Genomic DNA, 27,999 nt, shown 5'->3' on the forward strand with positions numbered 1-27,999 from the left:
AGAATCCTATGAAAAAAAATAAGCGCAGGAAAGAAACTCAGCCCCATCCCCAAAGCCCACTACCTGATATTTCAATTTTCTAAGACTTGTCTTCGAATTATTTGATGTTCATTTGTCTCTAATTTACAAGAAGAGACCTGAACACATCGCAAATGGGGCAAGGCAAGGCGAGTTCATTAACAACGTATTAAAATATCCAAAAATCGTTGCTGGTCTTTTCAAAGCAAAATTATGTGAGTTGAGTTACTTTGTAGCTCAGCTTTTTGAGTGGTGTAAATAGACGGGTATCGTGTATTTTATCTCATTATTTAACAAAAACTGTGTATCTCTTGGTAAATAAATTTAACTTACACGAACAGTTTTAAGCCGAGTTTCATGACACAAACACGAGAGTAAATATTAAGGTTAGTGTAGTCCAAGGGCCAGAGTAGGTTCTCGATGCCACTCATCTGATGAAGGTTATGTCAAAGAATCTTCAAATTCATTTGATAGCAATTGCGAAAGATTAGCCTTCTCCATTTTCTAGTGGACTAAAAATCAATAACCAGGGAAAAATAACAACAACAACAAGGAAATGTTTGGGCAAATGCATGAAACCAGAACCCAGTGAGGCAAAAAAAAAAGCAATCAATCAAAACTGGTTTTAACTTTACATTACCAAGATTCAATAATAAATGGAGAAACTTATTGTAAAAGATCGTAACGTAACGAATAGCAAAAGGAGAGTAAGATAGTTTTCTTTGGAACTGTCACAATTAACTTAATATTGAACATTTTCCATGATTAAATTGCAAATAATTTTCCCACAAGTAATGTTAGAATTCAATTGTCAATTATTATTAAATAAACAGTAATTATAAAAAAAAACTTGCAAAAAGGCATTTTGTTGTTAGTGCAAAGGGATTTACATTAATTTGCTACCCACAGAGGGGGAGGGGGGGGTTTGTGGGGAGAAGTTCGTAAAAGAACAGAGGGATAAATCATTGTATCTTTAAGAGCTAAGAATAGTGATGTATACCTCTTGCATTGTTGTGTATAAAATGCTCTGAGAAAAATTCATATTCATATTCATATTCATATTCCGTTAGTGAATGAAATGACTCATAAAAAGTGTAAACGCACTGGGCGGTTAACGGTTAACATATTTTTTCCATATTTGGAAACAGTCAGAGCTGTTGCTGAATAAAGCTTGGTAATAAAACCACGAGCGGGAATTTTGCCGTGGTCTCCCATCGCTGGATTGTGTTATTTATCCTTTCGATGTCATCTTGAAGGAAGTGAATAACGGCGTTACTCTAAAAATAAAAAAATCCAACAAGCAAAATACAGTAAAACCAACAATGAAAGTGTTCACAGAGATTACTGTTTCTAGATATCTTCTACAGCACTCCTTAGTTAGATTTCCGAAATTCGGAAAAAAAATAGAAAACCGCAAACACATCAGATGGAGCACAAAAACTTGTGATAAGGATAAGTATCTTAATTATCTGCAGTATTCGAACATATACCTGACAAAAACAATGATATGATATCTATTGTATAAAACTAACTTCCAATTCTATAGCCTCTGAATGTTTCTGTCGCCTCTTTCTTCTCCCCAGTTTCTATCACACTAGAATGTACAAATAACTTCAAGCACCTTATTGGGGTACCCCATCTCTTAAGAACCTTTTCTTTACAAATTAAACCGCCCCCTAAAATTAAAGATGGGAGCCCACTAAGCCCTCTTGGCCAATTCTTAAATACACACAGTGGTCTAACACATAAAACTGATCTCCCAATCTCCTTGTATCATCAGTTTTATCCTTAACATTCTACCTTACCTGAGGACACTGGGAATTAATCCTTTGTAAAATCCTCTTACTCCTTCATGCCTAAGATTTTGAAAAGAACACACGGTGAGAGGAAACCAGGAAAAGAAGAAAATACCTATTTCATGAAAATGTGGACTTGATCACTTAGCCATAAATGGAAGTCAATCCAAAAACTGAATCCAGTCCTTGAACAAGCTGGACTCAGTTCTCCGCCAATTTCGGTCTAGTTCTCTTTCAGATTGTTTCAAACAGGTAATAAATGTACCTCCATTTAATGTAGATGGATTTGAAACTGGAAAGGTTATTACAGGTTAATAATTTGCTAATGAATCTCCTATCCTAACCTGAAGTTTTGATCTAACCACTTGAAAAATTTCTTTAACAATCAAGAGCTTCTTTTCTTGCTGATTACTTCCTTTATTCTCATGACCTCCATGAGTGATTCTGAAGTGATATTGTAAGGAGAAGTTAGATGTGAGTCAATATTAGGGAGGGGGGAAGGTTTGATTCTTATCAATCCTTCTGGGTGGAGAAGGGAGTTGAGAGTAAAGTTGTTTTCCAACAAATTACAACACTTCAATCATCCAGCCTAAACTATGAATGTCATCAGAGTCAAAGCACTTTACATGCTCTTGTTTGTCCAGTTTTAAGATCTGGTTTGCTAACTCAGTTGAATCTGTGAACTTTAAAACGCATATAATCAGCTATACAGACACGCGCAGACAGTATTCACCAGCTTCTTGTTGATTGGTGTTCCAAAATATTGACTGTAGCCTTTCTTCAGCTCCTTATAAGCCATGAATTGCAGTGCTCCATGTGATACGCCGAAACGTAACCCTGATCAAGTAAAATAAAATGATATGAGCAAACTTCGTGTTCCATCCAAACAGTAAAACTCAGGTTAATTCCTTTCATTTAAATTAGAGTTTCCTGTCTGCTTAGCAATACATAAAAATGGTAAGGAGAATTTATACCATGATCAATCTTGGGAAATAAAGAATTAAGCGCACTATAAATCTTGAGATGGAAACCCATGGCTGCTAATCTGATTGCTTTGTGTGTAATTACCATTTACTATAGAGTATATTATTATTTTGTGATTGCAGCCACTTTCCATAAATGTGCTATATCTGCGTCATTGTATCTTTCCATGTGGGAGTTAAATGCCATTATTTGAGCTATGCCAAGCTGGTGAGGCCTTAAGCCTTCACTCCCAGAGGTGATTAACATGTAACTTCTCTTTGAAACATCTATACATTATCCAACAAAAAGGTGACGATGATACTCAAACTTATCAGATAGAACCAAATTCCCCTAACTAATTTACAAAGAAATGTGTAACCATGAGAGAGGAGAATAAATAAACAGACCTTGGAAGTTAAAGGGTTAAATTGGGCTGAATTAGGTTTGCGGGGTATAAAGTTTTCAAATTGTGATTTCCAAGTATACTCCCACTTCTGCATTTTCCATGCACATGAAAAATGCACCTGTAAAAATTTAAGTCTGAATACATTTATTTTAACTCTGTAATTGCGTACTGAAGACATAAGCAAGTATTAACCACCCATGTTGGAATTTTTTACTGACAATGTGCCTAGTTCCTAGTGATAAAAAGAACACATTCCATAAGGCAGAAAGGCTGAATGAGTGCAAGTACTATACAGAGTACAAGTTAAAAACAAGTTCTCAGCTAACATTAATAAGGATCTTTAGCATACTGGTTTGATTCATTTACTCTTTAACCACCAAGATCTGACTGCTAACTCTCCCTCTAGTTCCTGGACATTTCTTTGTAAATATGTGATGAGAATTTGGTGTAAGATCAAGATAAGTTTGAGTATTCTCATCACCAGATTTCTGGATAACGTAAGGATATTATAGGGAGAAGTTAATATTAATAACTCCTTTGTTAGTAATTAGGGTATGCGCATAGAGATGCAATCAACAGGGTGGGGGGAGGGGGGAGGAGAGAGAAGTTCCCTATAAAAGAGCAATGGAAGAGATCATTGTTATCTTTAAGAGCTAAGAAAAGTGATGGATATCAATTTGGATTGTTGTGTATAAAATGCTGTGAAAAGTGTTTAATAATCACAAACCTCTGGTGAATGAAGTCAGTGATAGAAACGCACGAGGCAGTTAACTACGTAACATTTGCATAATTGTGTTCTTTTTATTTTATGGTGGTTGGAATGGTCAGAACTGTTGCAAAATAAAACTTGGTAATAAAACCATGAGCTGCAATTCTACCCATTTTCTTCTACTGCATGGTAGTCTCATTAAATTATTAATCCTCTCGATGTCATCTGTTTGGAAGAAAGAAGTGGATATTGTTTCCGCATACCACGAATGCGACTGCACATGCTCCGTACATGCGATTGTACATACTTTGGAAAACAACAAAAAATATACAGGGATCGTGTTCAAAGAAATATCGGAATTTCACATATCGTCAAACCTACTTGTAACACCAAAATTATCCCTTACATTGAATCTTACTTCAAGACACTGGGAATCAATCCTTTCTAAAATCCTCTCACTCCATCGTGCCTGAGATTTTAAAAGAAAATCGCAGTGAAAAGAGATCAGACACATATCAAAATGCCCAATAAGTAGGCTAAATTATCTCAGGAATGGCAAAAAATTTGGTTAAACTTCACTCCTAAATCGTACACTTGATCAAAGGAAGTTAATAAGAGAGTTTGGCTGTGTTGTCCAAGGAGCTTGGCTCAGTTCACCGCCGAGTTCTGTCCAGTCAAACATATGGATTTTCTTCGCCTCCGCCAAACCAACGAGATGAAAATACCTTTAGATACCGATTACTTTTTCAATCGCACACCTTTTCTTTAACATGTTACAGTATTGTTGTTATAGAGATGAATTGCCAACCAGTAGGTATTCTAGGCCCAGAGATTGTCTTGAGCTTTACTTTGAGCCCTACTGGTGAAATGAGAGTGACTTTGCTCTAGGCTGAGAGCTCATTACCTTCTATCAAAATCAAGACACCTGACATCTCCACAAATGATAATGAGTAAAAATAAATGACTATTGCACTTAGATTACCTAACCCAAACCACCAAAACCTTCCCCAACATAATCCCAAAAATAACGCAACACAATCATTTACTCGCCAAATCATTATCTATTTGTTTAGAATTAATCAGCGCACTAGGACAAATATGGAAAGGCTATCGGGTATCAAGTCAATTAACATCCGATAACATCTCGAACTGTGAACAGGACCCTGAGAGTGACGCTAAACGAGTACGCTTCATACTTCGAGTCTCTTGACTGAGACAAACACCATGTCTCAGACGCTTTTTTCGAAATAGTTTCACAATTCTTTTATCACACTTTTTTCCAATATCTGTAGTTGTTAGCAGTAAAAATAAAACAAGAATGTAAATACTGCGAAGAAAAGCTCGTCCATGGAAAAGCGCCAACGTTAGACTGAGAGGTTTGAAATTTCAGAATTTAGACCACCTGTTCATGGTCTAAAATTCAAATTCAGTTGAAAGATTTCTTACAGGATATTAGGATCACACAGTTCTAACTCAATTCTGTCATTTCAAATAAATTTTTTTGAAAAGTTCCCTTCTATTGTTCAGCCGCATGTCACATTTAAACGATGTTAAAAAGAGTGAGCGACGCCGTGTTAAAAAAAAAAAAAAAAAAAAAAAGCAAACAAGCAACCCAGAGAGAGCGAGCCTCTTTTAGTATAAAAGTTTTGTAGTTAAATGATGGTTATTAATAGCTTTTAGGACTTGTCAAGTCTTTCATTTTAAAACAAACTATACGATACAATATCATATTGTGGTGACGAAGGGGTTGGAAGACACGCGAGAAATTCATCAGTGGTATAATTTAGGAGCAGTTTACATCATAAATTTAAGTAACGCACAGATAAAAAGAACTTGAACACGTTAGATGACAAAAAAGAACCTGTCATTTTTGCAGCGCCATTAACTTAAATAAACTTCACAGTCGCCCAATTGGTAATATCGGGCTGAGTAAGAATTTTCAAATTTTTCTGGAATTTCGTAAGTTTGTTTGCATTTCCGTAGAATATTTCTGCAATTTACATGGCCTAATCCTGAACCTAAATTCGAATTGTAGCTTTATCTCTGCTCTCAAGTTTTTATGTCGTTCTCGAATAATGGAATCTTGTTTACTATGAACCAACTAACTGCATGCCACACAATCAATATTTGCTTTACTTGGAACGGACAGTTTGACGTTCCTCAAGGTTAATTATGTTTTCCTTAGCTTATGGATGAGTTTCTTTAGTTAGGCAATGGATAATGAAAAGATGACAGGAGCTGTTTGAAAGTAGCTCTCGTATGTTTGTAGTTAAAATTTATCAAACCTTAATTCGTGCCTGAAAGCTAATAATATATGCCGATTAGTTTTCATTTAAAATTAATGAAACGAGTATCTTCGCTATTGGTCGGCAAACATCGCAAACAGAACGATTAAAACACTGTAACATCCGGCCCGGATCTTGTTGAATTCAACACTTGCGAGGAGCCAAAACAGAAACGATGAAGTTCTTTTTTAACGTTAATTATCATACATCGGCTTAAAACAAACGGTTGGTATCGTAATCATAGTTATAATACCTTGATGAAAGACAGCATTTTTAACTCGGTAGCAATCAGGTTTTTGAGGACCGCATTTCTTATATTTATCAGCTCTAGAGTTACATAAAATAAGTTTGACTTAAATCCCAAAATAGGGTTTGGTAAATATTTGACGGCAAACTAACTACGGCTACCTTTTAGGATTTAGTTTTCAGTTATCACCTATGAATGCCATCCATAGGGGCCGGTGTATTTGTTTTAACACGATGATGGTCGAGTTCTACTTTGTTTCTACTTTCCCTCGACGGTTTTGAGATTTTTTGTGGTGCCTTAGAAAAGATCAAACGAAAACAAATTGTAGCAAATGTCGTGCGGGAACTTACTTTATTCTCTATGTATAGAGGGTTGAAGTAGTCTCTAAGACTAACATAAGCAATTTAAACAAACAATTGATAGCGTTGATATAAGTTTCGGCAAGAACGGAATCATGAGGTTCATTTTGAATAAATGATTCGAAACAACTTTTCTCTCAACTGTTGATAACTCAGTCAAAAAAAATTTTTTTGGGAATAAATAGTAAGAGAAAAAAAATTCAAAAGACTTGACCAATCGTACTTCTCTTCTGCTTTGAGTAGTGGAATCTTCAGGAATTAATATTTTCAAGTCGCACAGGTGTTCTTATCTCGGACTCAAGTTTCAGTGCACGAAGGCTGTGCATCGAGAAACGAAGCCACTTGGCAATAATTTGACGCAAAGCGCGGATGCAACTTCTGGAGGGCTTTTCTTATGAATGTAAATACACCATTCTGAAATGTTTGAGGGCACTTGTTCTTGAGCAGAGGTGAATTATATACCTTTTAGGCTTAAAAGTTTCTGAGAGCCGATAACCAAGTCTCCCTGACGTTGGTGAGTGCGGGGCTCTAAGGAATAATTGCGTGTTTATCATTCGTTATTCCTTTTCAGGGTAAGTGAAATTCTTAGTTATCATTAAGATGAGAAATAGTGTTGTTTTCTGTGCTAATAAAACGGTAAACTTGAACGTGCTTCATCCGTGTGTTGAAACATTAAAGAAAAAATTGCAAGCGTTTGAGCTCCAAGATATGATGCAAAACATTTTATTGAGGAATTTAAAGGAGCGAGCAATCATATTTTACCAACGCAACCAACGACAAGACAATTTTTTTACCGCTAAAGAACAAATTAGAGTTCTTCCGTGTTTAACGTTTTCAATAAAATCGAGATCAAAGATTTGCCGCAGTTCAACTGGCCTTTTAAGTAAAGTAAAAAACAGTAAACAGTAAACAGTAACACATTTGGTAGACTTGTTGTTGACTTGCAGCCGACTCAGAATGGATTCCTTCATTTCTCTTCCGTTAGTTTCTCCCTCCGTCTATTTTTTTTAAGGGCATTTTTGTTTGTGTACTTGTTTGGTTTGGTTTGCGTTAAATTTATAGGCTAGAAAAAACGTCTAAAGCATATTCCTAAATAATATATACCATCCAATTTCAGCATCGGTGGTGATGGCGTGGAATTCAAGCTTCTTTATCATCCTGGCCTCGTTGTATTTCAAAGACCTCGCTATTGCTAGAAATTCGTGCAAGACAGGAGTAAGCGTACCCGGTATGGCTCTCAAAGGATTCGTCTTTAAAAAGGTCCCAGTAACAGCTCCTCACGTGTGCGATGTCACCTGCGAGAGGGAGACGATATGTCAAAGCTACAATTATGTAATTGGGGAAAAGTCCTGTGAATTAAATACCCGAACCAAGGAAGCAAGGCCCGAAAATTTCCAGCCAGATGGTTTACGCTTTTACATGGGACGCATTAGTGGTAGAAGTATGTATCCGGTTTAGTTTCTTTTACCTACAAATCTTTCTCAGTGAGTTCCTAGTAAGACTTCGCTACTTTCCATGAGCTAATGTCCGATTGCTTTGCTACTAAGTAGCGTCAGTGTCTTAAAGCAAAATTCGCCTTCCATACATACATTGATATCAGCTAAACTTCTCAACTCTTAATTATTGTTATTCCATGTTTATCTTGCCCGGACAAACATATTTTCAGATCTAATCTGTTTTTCAACTTCTATTACCCTTAAACCATTAATGAAGTCATGTCTATATATTAGCCCCCTTAGGATCTATTCCTGAATTACCAGCGCCGTCGTGCCAAGAGATAAAATTAAGTGAAGGTAAAGACAGCATCAGTAAAAATTACTGGTTGGATCCAACTAATGTCGGGAGCTCAAAGTTGGCTTACTGCGACATGATTTTGGAAGGTAAGTCAGTATACCAAGAACAGAATTTACGCAGCGTTTGGTCTACCTTTGCCCTGGCCTTCAGTGAAATGTTTTCACCTTGTCTCAGTGATTTTTTCAATTAATTTTCAAATAGACATCGATGAATGTAAAGGCAGCAATGACGTATGTGACGAAAATGCGAACTGCTCCAATACTGTTGGGTTTTATAATTGCACCTGCAAAGAAGGATTTACTGGGGATGGACGCTCGTGTTCAGGTAAAATAGTTACAGACATGCCGAACTCTCAGAATCCTTTACCTTAACTGTTTCTCTTTACATTAGCAAATTTGATTAATAAAACTTAATATTTAACTTATGCAAGCTAATTCGCGTATGATAATAAATAACTTGATAATGCTTATAAACAGAGAGTTATGACACTCTCCTGGAAAATAATTGTGTTACTACCGAATACCTCTGGGCTGATATCGTTGTGTGGGAGCTGAGGCTCACAAATGTCTTAAACGCATATGGTAGCATCTAGTTGAGGTACAAACAACTCAGGCTTTAATTGATGGGTAATTAAAGTAAGAGGAAACATAGTTCTTTATAATGCTACCATTTCATTTCAGTTCCTCTGAGCACCATAACTGTGCAACGCAAATTCTTCTTTATAATTAACTTAGTGCATAATTTTTCTTGTAAAACACAATTCCTTTCTCGATGTTGTCGAACTGATTGTGTGAAAAAAATGTAAACAACAAAAAATGTTATCTTGATTCTACAATCTCTTTGGAGTGTTTATTTAATTTACTAGCCGAACCATGTTATAATTAACAAAACCTGGGTGATGTCAATGGAAAGAGCAGTTACGACACACCCCAATTTAGTCCAGTGCTTTGTAACGACTTACTCCCCGAGGGATGGTGTCTTTTTGTGGCAGCCGCAGGAAAACGCCAGTTGTTTCAGAGCCGTCACCTTAATAAATTGAAATATTCGTAATGATATATAGTTTACACTTCAAATGATTAATTAGAGAAACACAAAGAAGAGGAAAATTTGTTTTCATTATTTAAAATTATCAAAGGAATTTCACGACTGAGAGTCCGTCCATTTTAAAGTGGCAGACATATATAATAAAGTGCAAATATATATATGGTTTCTCAGATATTGACGAATGTAAAGGAAATCACTCTTGTCACGTGAATGCTATCTGCACGAACACCAACGGATCCTATGTTTGTGAATGCCAGCCTGGATATAATGGAAATGGTAAAAACTGCGAAGGTGAATATAATCTCTATGCTATAATACTTAGAATACTGTAAGGTATAAGGTTGCTGAGGTGTCCACTATCGGCCATATTATTAGTTTGTCGCATGTAAACGATGCTGGTTGTGCCTTAAGTCTGCCTAAAGCTATCCTTTAATGCGCTGTCTGAGAAAGAAGGAGCTCAAATTCGGATTCTGCTGAATTTATTTGGATCTCTAATATCACTTTTTTTAGCCTCTTGGAGTGATGATATCCTACACATGTACTACTTGACCCTTAATTAATGCACAGTCGCTGTTCTTGTACAGTACAGGTCTCGCCACTGATTGGCAAGCTGCCACAATTATAAGACGTTAGAAAATATCTTGAAACATTGATTTAAAGAACCTTAGCCCTTTAACGATTTTCATTTCACTTCGCAGTCGATCCTTGCTATCAATATAATAACCTGAGTGATGCCAATAGAAAGATAAGTTACGTAACACCTATCGGAGCAGAGTTGTGTGACAACTCACTTTCTGAGGGATGGTATCGTTTTGTGGAAGCTGCAGGAACAAAAATGCCAACAACGCGTGTGCCAGCAAACAGATGTGGTACAGATTGGTCTGGCTGGTTCTATGGAGCTCATCCTACAGCAGAAGATGGTGAAGTTTTCAGGACGGTCTGCTTTAGTGATCGTCACGACGGTTGCCAACATAGTGTAGAGATTTCTGTAAAAAACTGCGGATCCTACTTCATCTACAATCTTTTTCAGCCACAGGGTTGTGCCTCACGCTACTGTGGTACAGACTGAATATGAAGCAAATATACTTGGCTTAGTAAGCGGATTCATAAATTGAACTGTAGGTACATGTTCATAAGGTTTTAAAGATGTGACGTGGTTAACCTTTCTTCTCTATCGTAAACATTATCTGCAGATTTTAACTTTGGTGGCAGACAGGTATTTATTTCATTACAATGATAATTCTCATCAGATAGCCTCTGTCATCGAAGAGAGTTGCCCGAAGGATCTTCAGTATAATTTTCAAGTAAAATCTGCAAGACACAAACTCTCATGCTTAAGGTTTTATCCTTTTATTTATGTATAATCGATTTTTTTTTCGTTTTTTTCATCCTTCTATTGCTGTAATTATAGACCATGTTTAATTTTAGCGAAGGTCATTAGAATACAAGCAGGCTCTATCTCTCGTTATAGACGTAGAAAAAAAAAGTGAAAGTCAAGATCTTATGTCCTATAACAATGACATAAAGTTAACGTAATAATAGTGACAGTATTTTGAAACGTTAAACCAATTTCCAGACACATAGTAAGCAAAATTCAATGGTTTAGCCTGCACAACCGTGTATCAAATGTGTCCGAATCGACCAGAATACATTTGAAATTAATGGATCGCTTACATCTCACGCTTATTTTGAATCCAAGTTAAAGATCTTTACGCAATGGCTTCAAAGTGTCCCTATACAGCTTTCTTAACTAAGAGCACGGGCACTTCATTCATTCCGGACGAAATTTGTTAAAATAATTTTATTTAGGTAATCACGCGTTTCAAGTGCAATTTGGGACAAAACAGAACGAGAAAATTTTAAACGACTAACCAAATTGCATGAAGCCGTAGGGCGAGTGCAACTTGCATGTGTATTATTAAGTTTAAAAGCTGCATGTAGCTTTTAAAAGTTAACCTGTTTTACTACGTTTAATGTTTGCCTACAACACTAACACACTAAAAGAAAGGTATTCAGAACTGCGATGTGTTAAAAACAAGCATTTAGAGTAGCTTAGGTAAACACAAGTTGTATATAACTTTCTACACCATTTAGGTACATCAACAAAAATATTTTGCAGGAATGTTAGATTTGAAATCAAAATCACAGTTTCTCGCGGTGAAGGGGGGTCTTCATAAAAGAACAATGGGAGAAATCATTGTTATCCTTAGGACCTGAGAATAGTAGTGGATACCTCTTGCATTGTTGTACATAAATTGCTCTGAAAAAAAAATCTTATTCACATGCCGCTTGTAAATGAAGTTACCGATAAAATGTGTAAACAAACTGGGCGGTTAACTACGCACGGTTAATATGTTTTTTCCATGAATGATTCCGTCGGAACTGTTGCTGAATAAAGCCTGGTAATAAAACCACGTGCTGTAATATTGCTCATTTATCCTTTCGATGTCATCTGTTCGGCAGAAGGAAGTGAATAACGTTTTCGTACACCACAAATGTAAGTGCACGTGCTGGCGTTACTCTAAAAAGAAACAAAATCAACAACAATCAATCATACAATACACAGGAAGATCAACAATGACTGTGTTTACATAGATTACAGTTTCAGGGTTTCTTCTACAGCACTTCTTTGCTGGATTTCCGAAGTTTGAAAAAAAAAAAAAACAGAAAACCGAAAATTGGATCCGGTACTCAAACAAGCTGGTTTAAGATCTCCGCCAATTTTGGTCCAGTTCTTTGTCAAATTGTTTCAAACGGGCACAACATGTATCTCTCTTTAATGTAGAGGGTTTGAATCTAAAGATGGAAAGCTAGTCTGTGACGTATCGAAAACTTCAAGTTCTCATATCAAGTTCCAACTTACCTGAAAGTCTTACTAATCACATCCAACGCGCCTTTGTATTCCACCATTGTGTACTGATTCTTTAGAAGAGTAAATTCATGAACAATAAATAAAAGCAGGAAACAGTAAATACTGATTTAACAAAAGAGGCTTGCTTAGAGACAGCACCAGATCTATTCAATTGGTTTTAGCTATTGTTATGGGCACAGGATCAAAACTTTCGCGCCGTGCGTTCCCATAACCATCTTGGATCCGTGTTTCTTAAGAGAAATGGAAAGAGTGAAAGAGGGTGAAAGCTACTCTCCCTCGTGAAAATCGATATTTATCCACATTGTAGGGTTTCCCTGGCCTTTTGTTGGTGCCCATTTGAACCACTGGGAAGGGGGATGTGTGGGGCTAACGAATCTTTTCCCAAGGAACCGCTACAATGACCTAGTTGAGGCTCGAGGCTCGAGCACAGCCCACATCAACCTGGAGTCCAGTAAACCAACCGATGAGATCACCGGCCTGAAAACTAAAAAAAACCTTAAACTACAAGTTTATTTCAAGATAATAGCATACAAAAGTAAAACGAAATCGATTTCAAAAGGTTAATAATTTGCTAATGAATCTCCCATTCTAACCTGAAGTCTTTCTCTAACCACTTGATAAGGATATGTCGCTGTTGCGACGAAAATTTTCGACAGTGAAGCCATTACAAGGTACTCAGTTGAACTCTATGGAGAAAATGAAAGTTAGCAAAACATAAATTAGAGAGAAAAACACTTTATATTAAAAAAAAAAAATAACTACTATATTTTCAGCACTTCAGAGTGATTCCCAAGATAACCCACGGTTACAGAAAAATAAACGTCATCCTATTAGTACCTTCACAGGACGAAATTGCAAGAATCTGTAAACGGAAACGTAGCAGAAACATGTTAAACCGTTCCGGATACACGACGGATAACCTGTGTTTCCGTTACCGGTTTCGTGACGTTTTCTCGTGTTTCCGTTGCTGCGTATACAACGGAACCGGACCACTTTTACGTAAACATAACGGAAACATGGAGTTGCATGTTTCCGCCACGTTTCAGAAATACGGAAACATGTGATTTCGTCCTGTGCTTCCTACCAGCCACATGTACAACAAAGGTAATAGAGGTTGTCTTTTGGACGTCAGTTGTAACTTCAAAATGCTGAAGCTCGTCACGGAGGACTACTACTCAAGATGAGAAGCCAAAAACTTCTTCCACCCTTCCCTCTCTCGTGTTCTCCCTTTACATTCGCCACTGGCCACTACATGTGTTCGTGTTGACCCTTTACACCCTAACATCAGTATCCATATTCTCCATACTGTTCTCTGTACATTTCCAAAGATACTGACAAGGAGAATTTCTTAAACAGTCAAAAACTTTTTCGGTGGCTGAATATTTCCTCTATTCTCATGACCTCCATGTGTGATTCAGAGGTGATATTGTAAGGAGAAGTTAGATGTCAGTCAATCTTGGGGGGGGGGGAGGGGGGGGGGCAAAGGGTTGATTCTTATCAATCCTTCTTGGTGGAGAGGGGAGTTGAGAGTAAAGTTTCGTTCCAGTAAATGACAACACTTCAGTCATCCACCCTAAGCTATTAACATGATCAGAGTAAAAGCATTTTACATGTTTTGTATGTCAAGGATTAAGATCAAGAGTTTCTTGTTTGCTAACTCGGTTGAATTTGTGAGCTTTAACACGTATACAATCAACTATACAGACACGTGCAGACAGTATTCACCAGCTTCTTGTTGATTGGTGTTCCAAAATATTGACTGTAGCCTTTCTTCAGCTCCTCATAGGCCATGAATTGCAGTGCTACGTGTGATACGCCAAAAATACCTGGAACGTAACCCTGGTCAAATAAAATATAATGATATGAGCAAACTTCATGTTCCATCCAAACACATAAACTCAGGTAAACTCTAAGCTAGGCAAAGATAGCGAGGTCTTAACTCTAAGACTGATGTTTGTGCTTCTCTTTTGTTTTTGCTCTTTCCTTCACTTTTTCTCTGTTTGATTGTTTTTTTTCCTCCTTTTTTTAAGGAGGTTTGAAAACCACTGTTGGCTTAGTGCATATGCAGCAACCAAAACATACTAACTACAATATTAAAATGTTTTACATTAAGTCTCAAAAGGGAATATCAAAGACATAATTGTGATTGCATCATGCAGACCTACATCTGTAAGATACCTAAAGTTCTCTGCAATCAGAGTACCAAACAATGAGTCACTTAAAAAAATAGGCCCAATGTATTGGTGTACAGTTTTCAAAATTGTGCTCCATAAGAACACTTTTACACTTCCACTATTGAATCTCCCATGTTCATTTAAGAACTAAAGACTATATATATATTTAATAATTCCTCTATTATACTACATTTTATTCCATTATTTTTTTTGTACTTAAGCTCAAGTTATTAAGGTACACATGGAGCGGTACACACCACTCGTGACTTCTTGGATTTGATTGACTTTATTAGAGACCAATACCCTGCATACTTCACCACAAGACCAGCAGACACAGTCAAAATAATCTCAATTTTTAACTTGATCAATCAATCAAAAAGCTGTCAACAGATACATATTAAGGTTACCTTGTATAAACCTCTCAACTCCTCATGTCTCCACGACTTTAACGGAGCATCTGTAAGGATCAAGGAGTACAAAATAAGGCATGCATCTGGATTTCATGTAAGTGAGGAATTGGTGAGCACAATTACATGCCCCACCACCTTGATTCCAGTTCACAGTGAAATTATGATTGAGAAAAGTATCAAACAATTTATTATTCACTGCTGAACCAACGTTAGGCTTAAAAAAAACTAAAGAAATGATCACAAACTTGAAAGAGCTCTTGATTTTTAACTACATTGTCCTTGTAAGTTGCATTTCTGAAATGTATCAAGAACAGTACGGGGGAAACACATACTGATGGAAGGGTGTAAATGGTTCACTTTTCTTTTCTCTCTCTTAGGTAAAAAGGTGTCATTCATCTTTGCAAACAAATATCTTACCAAAAATTCATTTGTACTGAGGTGTTTGTGTTTTTTCAGCAAGGGAATCAGAATACTAGAGACATAAGCGAGTTTTGACCACCCATATTTGGTTTGTTAGGTAACCTGGCACAAACCACCAAAAAGTTAATTCGTCATACTAATTAGCAAATAGATGGACTTTTATCGTTGGAAAGTAAGTCAACGTGATACAACTTAAGAGCGACGGTCAGGAAATGTCGACCAAAATCTTAATTTCGTGGCAAGAGTTGAAAAATCGCTTTCTTTCGTTTTTAGTCCATAAATAGCTTTAGGTAAATAAGATACCTGATGTGGATTGTTCCCGCCAAAAGCTTTTTATTTTTTAGAAAAATTAGAACATCAGTTTTTGTGGTCGGAGTCACAAAATTGGCAAATCATTTACGTGAAATTTGCATTCATCAACTTCTCTCGTTCGCAAACAAAGTCGCACGGAGAAATTTGGACACTTTATTTCAACAGAATCACTGTTCTTCTTTTACTAAAAGATTCTTTTAGAGCAAAAGCGAAACTCACTAAGCAGAAATTATTCAAAAATGAGGAATAGGTTTTATGGATAACAAAACTCCGTTTTGTTATTGATTTTCGACGGCAATATTGCACGTGTGGTATAACTCCAAATTGACTTCATTCTAATTCTATTTCGACACCAGTCCTACTCACTAGTGAGTCACGTGAGATATGTGCGAGTAGCCCGAGCGATCAGTTGCGCGCGTAATTCCAGAGCGGTCGGTCGTGTATTTTTCCAGTGCTTGGATTATGGTGGACGAACATGATCAAATACTTTCCACTGAGGCGGAGGACGAACTCTTAACCGTTGAAACGGACCCTAAAGAAAAGACTCCAACTAATGTCCACCCGGATCCCATGTTTAGTATGATGCAAAATGTGAACAGAAACCTCGGAGCAATGGCAGACTCGATGATCGCCGTGCAGCAGTCGCTGAAGCGTCTTCACTCCAGCCACTCAGACGAACAAATCGACCCTAAACGGCGTACACACTGTTCCAGAGACGAAATGAGTGCCTCCGATGGTTCAGAGCACGATGGAGAAGACTCTGACGCAGACTTGCAGGTCCTTTGTGGCACTGAAACTTCCAAGGATAAACCACGTGCTCCACTTGAGCAAAACGATGGCAGCAATGACCCATTGTTGTCAGAAATCGCAGAGGATTTTCTCAATGCAGACGACTCAGGTCCGGCTATTGAGAAACAACTGGCGAGCTTTATCAACAACCTGTGGTCCAAGAAATTGCCAGACTCGAAACTAAAGGATAAGTCGGCGAAGTATTTACGCCCGGCGAACTGTGAGACTCTCACAACACCGCGGGTTAATCCTGAAATCTGGGATAAACTGAGCCACTCAGTGAAACAGCAGGACCTCAGGTCCAGCTCAATCCAGAAAACGATTGCCACAGCTGGTGCTGCAATGTGCAAATCCATTGGGATGCTGCTAGGAATGAAGAATTCGAAGCAGCCGAAGTCAGACTCTGACATTCAGAAACTTGTCAAAGTGAACACCGATGCGGTCGCTCTCCTAGGGCACGCACATATCGACCTGTCCCACCGTCGCAGGGAGTCGCTCAAACCGCATCTGAACAAAGATTATGCTGGTCTGTGTGCTTCCCATGTTCCTGTAACAGCTCAGCTGTTTGGAAACGACCTGCAAACCCAGCTGAATAATATACGAGCATCCAACAGAGTAAGCTCCACAGCAGTTGGGAATCGCCACAAAAACTCGAAGGGAGACCCTTCCCGAAACTACCAAAAATTTGATCGGCGAAGCAAGCCTGTTTTAGCCAAAGGCCGTCAGTGGAACTCGAAGCCACTTCAAAAACCCTTCTTCCGACAACAGAACGGAAGAACTAACTTCCGACTCGGAAGTCCTTAACTGTGTTAGGGGTCAGTACATTGAATTTTCCACACAGCCCACAAAAAACTTGGTTTCCAAAAGGAAAACATTCAACATCAGTGACTCACTAGTTATTGAAGCTGAAATTAAAAAATTGCTTGACAAAGGTGTCATTGTACCCACTCAACATGAAAGTGGAGAATATATTTCGCCTATTTTTGTGAAAGATGGATCATCTCGAATGATCTTAAATTTGAAAAGCTTTAACCAGCATGTTGAATACCAACATTTTAAAATGGACTCGGTCTGGACAGCAATTAGGCTCATGACCCCACATTGTTACATGGAGTCAATCGATTTAAAAGATGCTTACTATTTGGTCCCTATTGCAAAGCCACACCAGAAGTACCTCAAATTTGAGTGGAACAACATGTTATTTCAGTTTACATGTTTTCCCAATGGGTTGGTCTTTTGCCCTAGGAAATTTACCAAGCTAATGAAACCAGTCTTTGCCACCCTTCGACAGCTTGGCCACTTATTGTCAGGTTACATAGATGACTCCTGGTTGATGGGGAGAGTCTGGGATGATTGTGCAAAAAATGTGGTTGACACGGTAAAATTATTAGACAGTTTGGGATTTGTGGTACACCCTGAGAAGTCGGTGTTCATCCCAACTCAAAAACTGGTATTTCTGGGTTTTACTCTAGACTCAGTTAACATGCAAGTCTACCTTACACCTGATAAGGCTGTTAAGCTAAAACAGGCAGCTACTGTTATGTTGCACTGTAAAAAGCCTACTATTAGGGATGTAGCCAAGGTCCTTGGGCTTATAGTATCTAGCTTTCCTGGTGTTGCCTATGGACCCCTTCACTACCGCTATTTAGAACGAGATAAAACTATAGCTCTTAATGCTAGCAAATGGAACTTTGATGCCACAATGTGCATATCCAGCCAAGCAGGTGAAGAGCTTAAGTGGTGGATTGAATCAATCGAGACTGCATCCAACCCGATAAATCGAGGAGAAGTAGATATTACCATTACTTCTGATGCCTCAAAACAGGGGTGGGGTGCAGCAACCAATGATTCTTCAACTGGGGGACTTTGGACTGTTGAAGAGGCTAAGGAGCACATCAATTTTCTCGAAATGTTAGCTGTATTCTTTGCCTTAAAATCATTCAGTACTTTGACTCATGGCAAACATGTTAAGGTCATGGTCGATAATACTACCACTGAATCAACTATTAACCAGATGGGTACAAGCCACTCCCCTAAGCTAAACAAGCTAACTAAAGACATATGGGATTGGTGCATTAAGCACGATATATGGCTGACTATGGCTCGTATACCAGGGTGTGAAAATGTAAAGGCAGACAAAGAGTCGCGTACATTTAGGAGGTGTACTGAATGGTGCTTAAAGAAAACTCTCTTTGCAAGGGCTTGTACCAAGCTCAATGTTACCCCTAACATCGACCTATTTGCGTCTAGGATCAATTGCCAGATCACGCCCTATGTCTCTTATAGAGCAGACCCAGAAGCTTTTGCCATCAATGCTTTTCACATGTCTTGGCAACATTACTTATTTTATGCTTTTCCACCATTTAGCCTGATAACAAGAGTTCTTCAAAAGATTCAAGAGGAGAAGGCAACAGGGCTTCTACTTGTTCCAAAATGGCCAACTCAACCGTGGTGGCCCAAGTTAATGCAGATGTTAATACAACCACCAGTACAGCTTCCAAAGGACAGAGACACTCTGTTCCTACCCAGCAGCCCACAGGAACCTCATCCACTTCACAAGAAACTGTGCCTGATTCTGTGTCACTTGTCCGGAGATACCTCAACGGCAAAGGCCTTTCGACAACAGCTACCACAGTCATGGAACACTCCTGGCGGTCAGGCACTAGAAAGCAATATGCTACTTACCTTGAGAAATGGAGACGCTACTGTAGTACAAGGAGCATTGATCCCATTTGTCCCCCTGTAGAGGAGGGAATCAATTTTCTTGCTGAACTCTATGACTCTGGCATAGGATACAGTGCTATTAACACTGCGAGGAGTACCATCTCATCTATTGTTACATTGGCTAACAATATGTCGTTTGGTACCCACCCCATGGTGTGTCGTTTCCTCAAAGGCGTGTTTGAATTGAAACCTTCGCTCCCTAAATACAACAACATTTGGGATGTCAACACTGTCCTGGCTTACTTGTAAAACCTTCACCCACCTCCGAGCTTAACTTTGAAGGATCTCACCTTCAAAACGACAATGCTTTTAGCTTTGTTATCAGGGCAGAGGTGTCAGACACTGCATTTGCTTTCTGTTAGCAATATGGTATTGAAGGACGATAGCTGTGTATTCATCATCAACAAACTTTTGAAGACCTCTCGGCCAGGAAAGCATGTGTCAGACTTAACATTCACAGCCTACTCACCAGACAACCGTCTGTGCCCTATCGTCTGCTTATCTGAATATGTCAAAAGGACAAGTCACCTTAGGAAAGGGAGTGACCAGCTGCTAGTGAGTTTCCAAAAGCCTCACAAGCCAGTTTCAACTGACACGACTTCTCGATGGCTAAAAACGGTTCTTGAAAAGTCAGGAATAGATACCTCAGTCTTTAAGGGACATAGCACCAAAGTGTAAGGTTCCATTGTCTACAATCATGGATAACGCAGGCTGGTCGAATGCGACAACCTTTGGGAGATTCTACAGGAAACCCATCGTCACATCAAGTAAAGCTTATGGACAACTCCTATTGGAGAACCTCCACACATAGGATTGTTACAAGACATTTGTTACTGTTAACCAGTACTCATTACCACATGTTTGTTGTGTTTATTTAGTTGCAGCCTATTACAGGCAAACTCCCTATGACAATGAATCTGGGAACTTGGCAGCTTACTTACATTTAGACATACATCTAAAACATAACTGGGAATTAGCTTGGGTTATTGAATGAAATCTCTATAAGGCGGTATCGAAGTTAAGGAATTTTCACGGTGGGTCGGCGGTAATTGTGTAAACACTTCCAATTTCGAAATCCATGAAATTGGATCCCCAAATACTCATTTTTAACTCGTGAATTGTGCGCATGCGAAGGAGCGAATTATAGATACGATGTGGGGAATGGCATTCGCTCGCTCGCTCGCTCGCTCGATTGGCCAATTCCTGTAAACCTTTTTCAGATTTTAGGCTTTTGAGTGCATTTGATAGCTTTTGGCGAGCAATAAACAGACGAAATGGCGACCTTTGTTGCTAAGAATAGTGGTGGAGTGAAAAAGAAGCCAATGATAATCTTAAAAGAGTTTTTTTTTTCGTTTTAGTTTTAACAAGCGGCGCCAGCGACTGGCAGGCATACAAGGATTCACACTGAAATAACAGAACAACCTTCGTTTTTCATAAAATTGTCATTTACAATCCTTGAACTTGAAAACAATCCGAAGATTCATTGAAAATATCACTTACTGCGAAGCGCTCGGAGTTTACAGATGTTCAAAAGCTTTTTCTGTTATGGCGTGAGATTGAGGACAAAATTGATCATTACGTTTCGTCGCGTGTGTTTTTCCTGTGTGAAGCAACAGAAGATGCCGGCGACTGACGAAATTACAAGTTAACACGAAAATCAAATAACACCTAAACAAACAATTTTAGCTACCGATTTTCAGTGAATTTTTAAAGAACAATTTTCTTTTAAGTTTCAAGACAATTTGAAGATTCAACATACATATAACGCACTAAAATGCGAAAGTTACACACCAAAAAATTGATAAATAGGCCTGAAATGAAATTCTATCTTGTTATTGATTATACGTTGCCTAGCACGTGACTTATTTCCTTTGTCAAGGTTTAAGATCAAGAGTTTCTGCTTTGCTAACTCAGTTGAATTTGTGAGCTTTAGGACATGTACAATCAACTATACAGACACGTGCAGACAGTATTCATCAGTTTCTTGTTGATTGGTGTTCCAAAATATTGACTGTTACCTTTTTTCAGCTACTCACAGGCCATCAATTGCAGTGCTCCGTCTGATACGCCAAAAGGACCTGGCATGTAACCCTGGTCAAGTAAAATAAAATAATATGGGCATAGTTCATGTTCCATCCAAGCACATAGACACAGGTTAATCACTCACAACTCTTTTAATGAAAAAAGTTTTTCTGTCTGTATGGCAATACATCAAAATTTAAAAAAAAAAGAATTTATACCACTCTTATCACTCTTGGAAAATAAAGAATTCAGTGAAATACTTAAAATGTTTAGAGAAAGGTTTTATATTTGCATTTTTTTAGAAGGGAACCTATGTGGCTGCTAATTTGATTGTTATGTGTGCGATTACCATTTGCTATATCATCATTTTTTAATCACAGCCGCGTACCAAAAAAGTGCCATACCTATGTCATTGTATCTTTCTATATGGGTGTTAAATGCAATTATTTTTTTTAAATCGACGGATTTAAAACATGAGCTTTACATCACTTTTTTTTTAACAATCTGTCCAAAAAAGACTTGATAATTCACATTGGAACTGCTCTGTATTATATCTCGAATTTCACGTTCGCAATGAAGCATAATCGATGTGAATATGGCAATAATATTCTTCACAGGCGATAGAAAACCTTTAAATTTTGAAATACTGGGCAGAGAATGAAGAGGTTCAAATGGAATTTCTTTTTATTGACTTTCTACAACTTTCTACGGCGGAAAGTTTTGGAACACTTTTCTATCTTCAATTTTGCGCAAAGTGGGAATACATCAATATGCCAGTTTATAATCTGACTTAAAGTCATAGTGGGAAACAAAAAAAACAAGTCGATGTCATTCTAGTAAATTCTCACAGCCGCAGAATTTAGAAAAGAAACGAAAACTGAATATTTTCTCTAATATCAGCTTAGATTTAGAAGACCTATAAGGTGCACCGTTTTATTTTCTCGCTGGTTATAGGTGCTGTTTCTGTTTTTTTTTTTCCAAAATCTCACAGTTTCAAAAAATGACTAAATTTTTATCGATCGATATTTCGATATTTCCATATGGACATTTTTTAATACAGTAGCCCTAAGGATTCTGACTAAAATATCACCTGTGATTGCCATCCATAGAAGGCCTGTGTATTTGTTTGAACACGATGAAGGTCGAATTCCACTTTGGTTCCCTCGACAGTTTTGAGGTTTTGCGGTGCCTTGAAAGAAATCAAAAGGAAAATAAATGGGCTAAATGTCGTGCGGGAACTTGCTTTATTCTGTAGGAGTGATGTTTAAGACTGACCTATACATTAAAAAAAAAAGCTATCGATAGCGCTCATGTAAGTTTCGGCAAGAACAGAGTCATGAGGTTCACTTTGGATAAATGATTCGAGAAAACTTTTCTCTCACTTTTTGATATCTGAGTCAAAAAAGTCAAAAAATTGATTTTGGGAATAAATAGTAAGAGAATAAAGTTCAAATTGCTTGACCGATCGTACTTATTTTCTGCTTTGAGAAGTGGAATCTTAAGGACCTAATTATCTTCAAGCCGCACTGTTGTTCTCAGTCGGTTGTGATTTGCGTCCACGGGGCGTCTTTCCGTGAACAATGAAACATTTTGCTTTTATTACATAGGAGAAATTTCCGTGTTTTCTGCCTAATTATTGCTGTTTTGAAGCCAACATTTTCATGTGTCTGGAAAAAAGCACGATATTTTCCTGAAGAAAGGAAGCCAAGGTGTACGCGAGTCTGAAATGAAAATGCCCAGCTTCAGAAACTCTCCGGGTTTACATTGTTATATTTCTACATAAAAAAGAAATGATCATGTTCAACAGATAAAAGACGGTTTTGTGACTTAGGAGAGTAGGCTATTTTTAATATTGAGGAATAAACAGGAAGAAAAACTTGTTAACAATGGCATTTCTTTGATTGACTGTCGAGTTGTATGTGGTGTTTGACGCAAGGTGTAGTTCTTACCTCTGGCAAATCATGCTATATTTGTTAAGAGCAGCTGTTTGTAACAGAGACATTCGACATGTTTTAGCTTAACAGCCCTTAAGAGATGATAATCGATTCTTTGTGAAGTTGGTAAGTGCGGGGGCTATGGCAAATATTTGCCTGTTCATTGTTAGACCATTTCTTGCAAGAGTTACTGCTTTCGTTAACATATAAAAAGAAGAAGGTGTTTTTTTCTCTTGTTTCGTTTTTGAGAATTATTGCGGCTTATAAACCCCAGATTGAACTAAAGAATCTTTTTGCTTGTTATGACATTTAAAAATTTATTTAAAGCTTCCAATATAGGAGAGATAGTACCATGAATCTCGAGAATTACTCAGGAATGAGAAGTTGTCTTCCACATTTGGAGAGTCAAATATTGCCAACACCTTCTAATACTTTAGAATACAACTTCTCAAATTCAAAAAATTCCTCTTAAGGTGATCATCCAGGCAAGACACGCCAATTTCGCCACGTGTGGTTTGTATGTGGTTTGAAACCCCGGTGAAACATTGAAAGGGCGCGCTATCATAAACTGATCACAAGAACTTTTCGAATTGCCAATTTCAACAGTACCTTTAGTCATTTATTCATTTCTAGTGCTGCATTTAGGCGCCAACACCTCAAAAACCTCAGCAGACTTAACCACACTAATCTTTTCATACTTAAATAAAGCGTTTCACCGCTGATCAAACTAGTCCTTAATTAGCCTCTCTTCCACACCTGCGTTAAGTAAGCTGGAAGCACAAGTTACTCTTAGACAAACCACCATAACAGTGCATTTTTTCGTAACAACAAACTTTCCGACAACGTGTGAAAAATTCGTGAATATTTCCATTTTCTTTTATTCCTGAGGCGCGATTGAGACGCTATTTAAATAATTGTGCATCAGGTTTCATCAGGGTTTTCAAGCACTCGAAAACAATGCTTCCATCAGTTTTTTCGTGCTTGGAAACCCTGATGAAACCTTACACTCGTTTTTGAAATAGTATTTCAAACGCATACAGCCGTGGTGGATTGTAGAATCTAGAATAACAAAAGAGAAAAGGAAAATGAATGAAATTACAGTACTTATGTCATTTTTTTTTCTTATCAAAACCGTGATCGCTTTTAAATCAAAGTTTTCCAAAGTTGTCGCGATATGCAAAGCCACTCTTGATTTTGGATGATGTCGCAAACATGCATTTGTTATTACGTTCCAAAATGAAAACAAAAAACAAAAAAAACGGAATATAATTAAACACGTTTGGGGGTTCTTTCACTCATATTTAAGAAAGCAGGACGCCCATGAATTGTGAAGGGAAAACAGTGTTATTTTTCTGCCCTATGAGGTGCGTGCGTTTTATTTCATCATATAAAGGTTCCTCTAACGTTGTTTTTGTCTTAAAGCTGATGAAAATTCTAAGAAAACCACCTGTTTTATTTTACCCTAAATTCCACTTTAGACACTCATATAACTTCGAAAAGTTGCAACGTACATTTTTTAACAGATTCTAATTTTTAAAGACAAAAAAACAGCGCATTTTTATTCTTTATGGCCACGCACTGAAAGAACATAAAATTATCATACGGCAACAATAGTAACGTTAATTATGCGATGTTCTATTGTCGGCAAAAAGGAAGACAGAGCAGTTTAAAACCGTCACCTCTTTGTTAAATGCCGCGCACGCCACCAGAGTTTTCACTGGAAGACTAAAGTGGAACGACAACCCGCAAATATCACTGATTTTTTTAGTCCAGCGATTTAACTCGGCATTATTCTTAATTCCTAAGAAGTATTTTCCCAAACGCCAATTCTTTCTTCTATTTTGTTTTACGTTACGATTAAAACTAGATAGTTTTAAAATTATCACCTCTTTGTTAAAAGCCGCGCGCGCCGCCAGTGTTCTCACTGCAAGACTAAATTAGAACATAAACCTTTAAAGATCATTTTAAATCCAATCACTTAAATTGAGCGTTTTTTAATTCCTAAGTGGTATTTTCCCCAACACAAAATTTTCTTCTCTTTTCTTTACGTTACGAGAGTGAAAGCGTGATAGAATTAAGACTAGCGCTTAAGACTAGCGCTTCTTTGATAAGAGAAACAAAACTCTTGACCAAGTGAAACCATCGATAAAAGCTTCATCGTTTTGCAGCGTTGTGCTGCGCGCTATTATCAACTGATGCAAAGTACAGTATAAAGAATTCAGCATTTCCAGGTATCTTGTTTGGGGTTAATAACAATAGTGAATTGTTGCTTTTTTTCCTCTCGTCCTCTTGCCGAGTATAGTTCGTGAATGTTGTTAACAACAAAGCTTCCTTATCGTGTTAATAAATTCATAATCAACTAGATCGCTGATGAAAAAAATATACTGAGAGACCAAGCATAGTGAAGGGCATTTTCTCCCTTGGGTACCCCTGTGTGAACAGCACGCTTAGGATCAACTTTTCCAACCCCTCTCCCCAAGTGCCGCTAATTTGACACGCCGACAATTTTGCGACGATTTGGAATTCATCTTCGTCGAGTCTCGGGACAATTTCCTCAGCGCAACAAACAACAAAAGGCTTTTGTTTGAACTTGTGAAGTCGAATTTAACCCACAACAATGGCCCATTTCTTGATACGCTCAACGACAAATAGGAACCAGAAATTAATTATTAAGAGCATGATAAATATTGATTATTGTGACAGAAACTAAAGTTACGAGAAACGATGACGCATCGCTTTTAGAGGGTTGATCAACGACAAACAGGAACAAGAAATGAATTATTAAGAGCATGATATATAGATATTAACTATTGTGACAGCAACTACCGTTATAAGTGCCAGAGACAGCATCGTTTTTGGAGGGCTTTTTATTCTTCGCTTAAAACTCTAGAGGAAGCGTGCTACATGCTAAAAAAAAGGTAAGCCAGTTTTTTTTTTTTTTTTTTTTTTTTTTTGACGCTAGCACGTTAAAAATCTGAGAATGAGACACTATTAAAATCATTTGGACATAGTGTAATACTTATTCCTTTCTGAAAAGAGAAGAAAAACATTTTTTTGGCGAAAAACTGCGATGAGATGATCCTCTCTCCCGACGTCACCGAAACTTCAGATCCATTATCTTTTTATGCAGTCCTCGCAGCTATGTAATGGGACAAGATGTTGCAATTACTATGATATATCTAATTTCTCTAACTAAAAGAGAAAGGATCTTTCTAGTCGAAGGATTCACGATGTGGGCTTCCTACCACTTTTTTCAAGTAATTTGTTCAAAGAGGATATGTTAATTAAATATGAAAACTGTCTTTATCAAATGTTCAATTTTAAGTTTGCAATGCAGCATAGTAGACTTAAGTCGGGTGTTGCTGCTCGAAACAGAAGACTTTTACATTTTGAAATCTTGGGCAGGGAATAAGAAACGTTTAACTTGTCTTTGTTTTTATGGACTTTCTTCAACTTTCTATGACTTCCTGTGCGACGCAAGGTTTTAGAACACTTTGTTTTTTTGATGTTGCATAAGAGAGAATTCTTCGATGTGTTAGGTCTTAATTTAGTTTAATCATTGCGCGAAAGCATCACATTCGACATTCATATCCTAGCAGTGTACATGAAGTTTGTCACCACGCACATAGCCTTACAGCCTAGCCTGCCACGAGTTGGTAGAACATCCAAGGTACTAATCACAAGGTGGTAGCTTAGACTCCTATTGCGAGCACTCTAAGTTCTTTTTCTCCGAGTATGCCTGTGTCATTCACTAAAATATCATCTTTTAAAAGACTTCGATGTTTCCATGAGCACTCCATTTCGTATACCGTATGTACACGGATGATTCGTAAACATCACCTTGGATCGTCATCCATAAAAGGTGTGTGTGTGTATTTAGTTTAGGAATGTTGATGGTTTAATTTGCAAAAGTCTTTTTTTCTCCGAGATTTTGAAGTTTTTTTGTGCTATGAAGCCAATCAAATGACCAAAAAATTGTGCCAATTATGCGGGGATTCGCTTTAATACGTGTAGAGCGTGGAGATAAAGCTTCTCTAAAACCTGAGTCCTTTGCAATTGTAACGACTTTGTAATAGTGTAGTTTGATCGTCAGGGTGAGTGCAGTCCTACTAAAGGACTGTTTTTGCATGGTGATGACTGACTTTCGACAACCCGAGCGGAAGTCATCATGAGAGTCAAGTGAAAAATTGTTGTTAGTCGAATGATCTAAGTCCGGTTTGTATAAGTGATTGGTCAGAATTACCGTGATGCTATTGGCTGTAGGACTTAGTGGCGTAGGTCGGTCGTGATTGGTCGGTTTTAATCCTTTAGTAAAGTTAGGTCGTTCTGTTCGTAACAATTTACGCGATATTGTACATCATTTTAGTAAAGTTGTTAAACAATATCACAATAAACGGTAAGAAGAAAAAAATTTTAAAACCCAGAGACGTTTGCATATGCTGTATTCAATAATTAATTCATCCGAAAGAAAATACATGTTTTTGGAAATTTTACAGAAAAAAAAGTGACTTAAAAAAATTGGTCAACTTTGCCTTTTATATTAAAAAGGTAGCTCATTACGATCTTAGCCCAAAGACAGACAAGACCTGCTATTTAATTTGGTGCATCAGTATTGTTATTGGCACTCATCAAATTTTTGTGGTTATGCTAATTTTTTCACCATTTCGCAAACCAATGTTTTTAACGATTTTCTTACTCTTTTGTCACTAATTTTTTTGAAG

General features: G+C 37.6%; 2 protein-coding genes and 2 pseudogenes across 3 annotated transcripts; 3 read left to right on the forward strand and 1 right to left on the reverse strand.

Moving 5' to 3' along the window:
• Positions 1-1,545: 1,545 nt before the first annotated feature.
• Positions 1,546-16,381, reverse strand: LOC131793076 (solute carrier family 25 member 32-like; annotated as a pseudogene).
• On the forward strand, positions 6,347-11,448 carry LOC136280924 (uromodulin-like). Of its 2 annotated transcripts, none has more exons than XM_066166777.1 (6): positions 6,347-6,402; positions 7,901-8,224; positions 8,514-8,663; positions 8,779-8,901; positions 9,793-9,912; positions 10,320-11,448. In XM_066166777.1, exons 2-6 carry the CDS (start codon positions 7,912-7,914, stop codon positions 10,688-10,690), a joined length of 1,077 nt encoding a protein of 358 aa, XP_066022874.1. In that variant the 5' UTR covers positions 6,347-6,402; positions 7,901-7,911; the 3' UTR covers positions 10,691-11,448. The 2 variants fall into 2 exon arrangements, with proteins under 2 accessions (XP_066022874.1, XP_066022873.1); XM_066166776.1 differs by lacking the exon at positions 6,347-6,402 and adding an exon at positions 7,274-7,355.
• A 176-nt stretch (positions 16,382-16,557) lies between the features above and the next one.
• LOC131774712 (uncharacterized) lies at positions 16,558-17,494 on the forward strand (annotated as a pseudogene).
• A 164-nt stretch (positions 17,495-17,658) lies between these two features.
• LOC131774713 (uncharacterized) lies at positions 17,659-19,344 on the forward strand. The gene has a single exon (XM_059090774.2). It carries the CDS (start codon positions 17,659-17,661, stop codon positions 19,342-19,344), a length of 1,686 nt encoding a protein of 561 aa, XP_058946757.2.
• Positions 19,345-27,999: the final 8,655 nt, after the last annotated feature.

The sequence above is a fragment of the Pocillopora verrucosa genome, chromosome 5, assembly GCF_036669915.1.
Source record: "Pocillopora verrucosa isolate sample1 chromosome 5, ASM3666991v2, whole genome shotgun sequence".
NCBI lineage: Eukaryota > Metazoa > Cnidaria > Anthozoa > Scleractinia > Pocilloporidae > Pocillopora > Pocillopora verrucosa.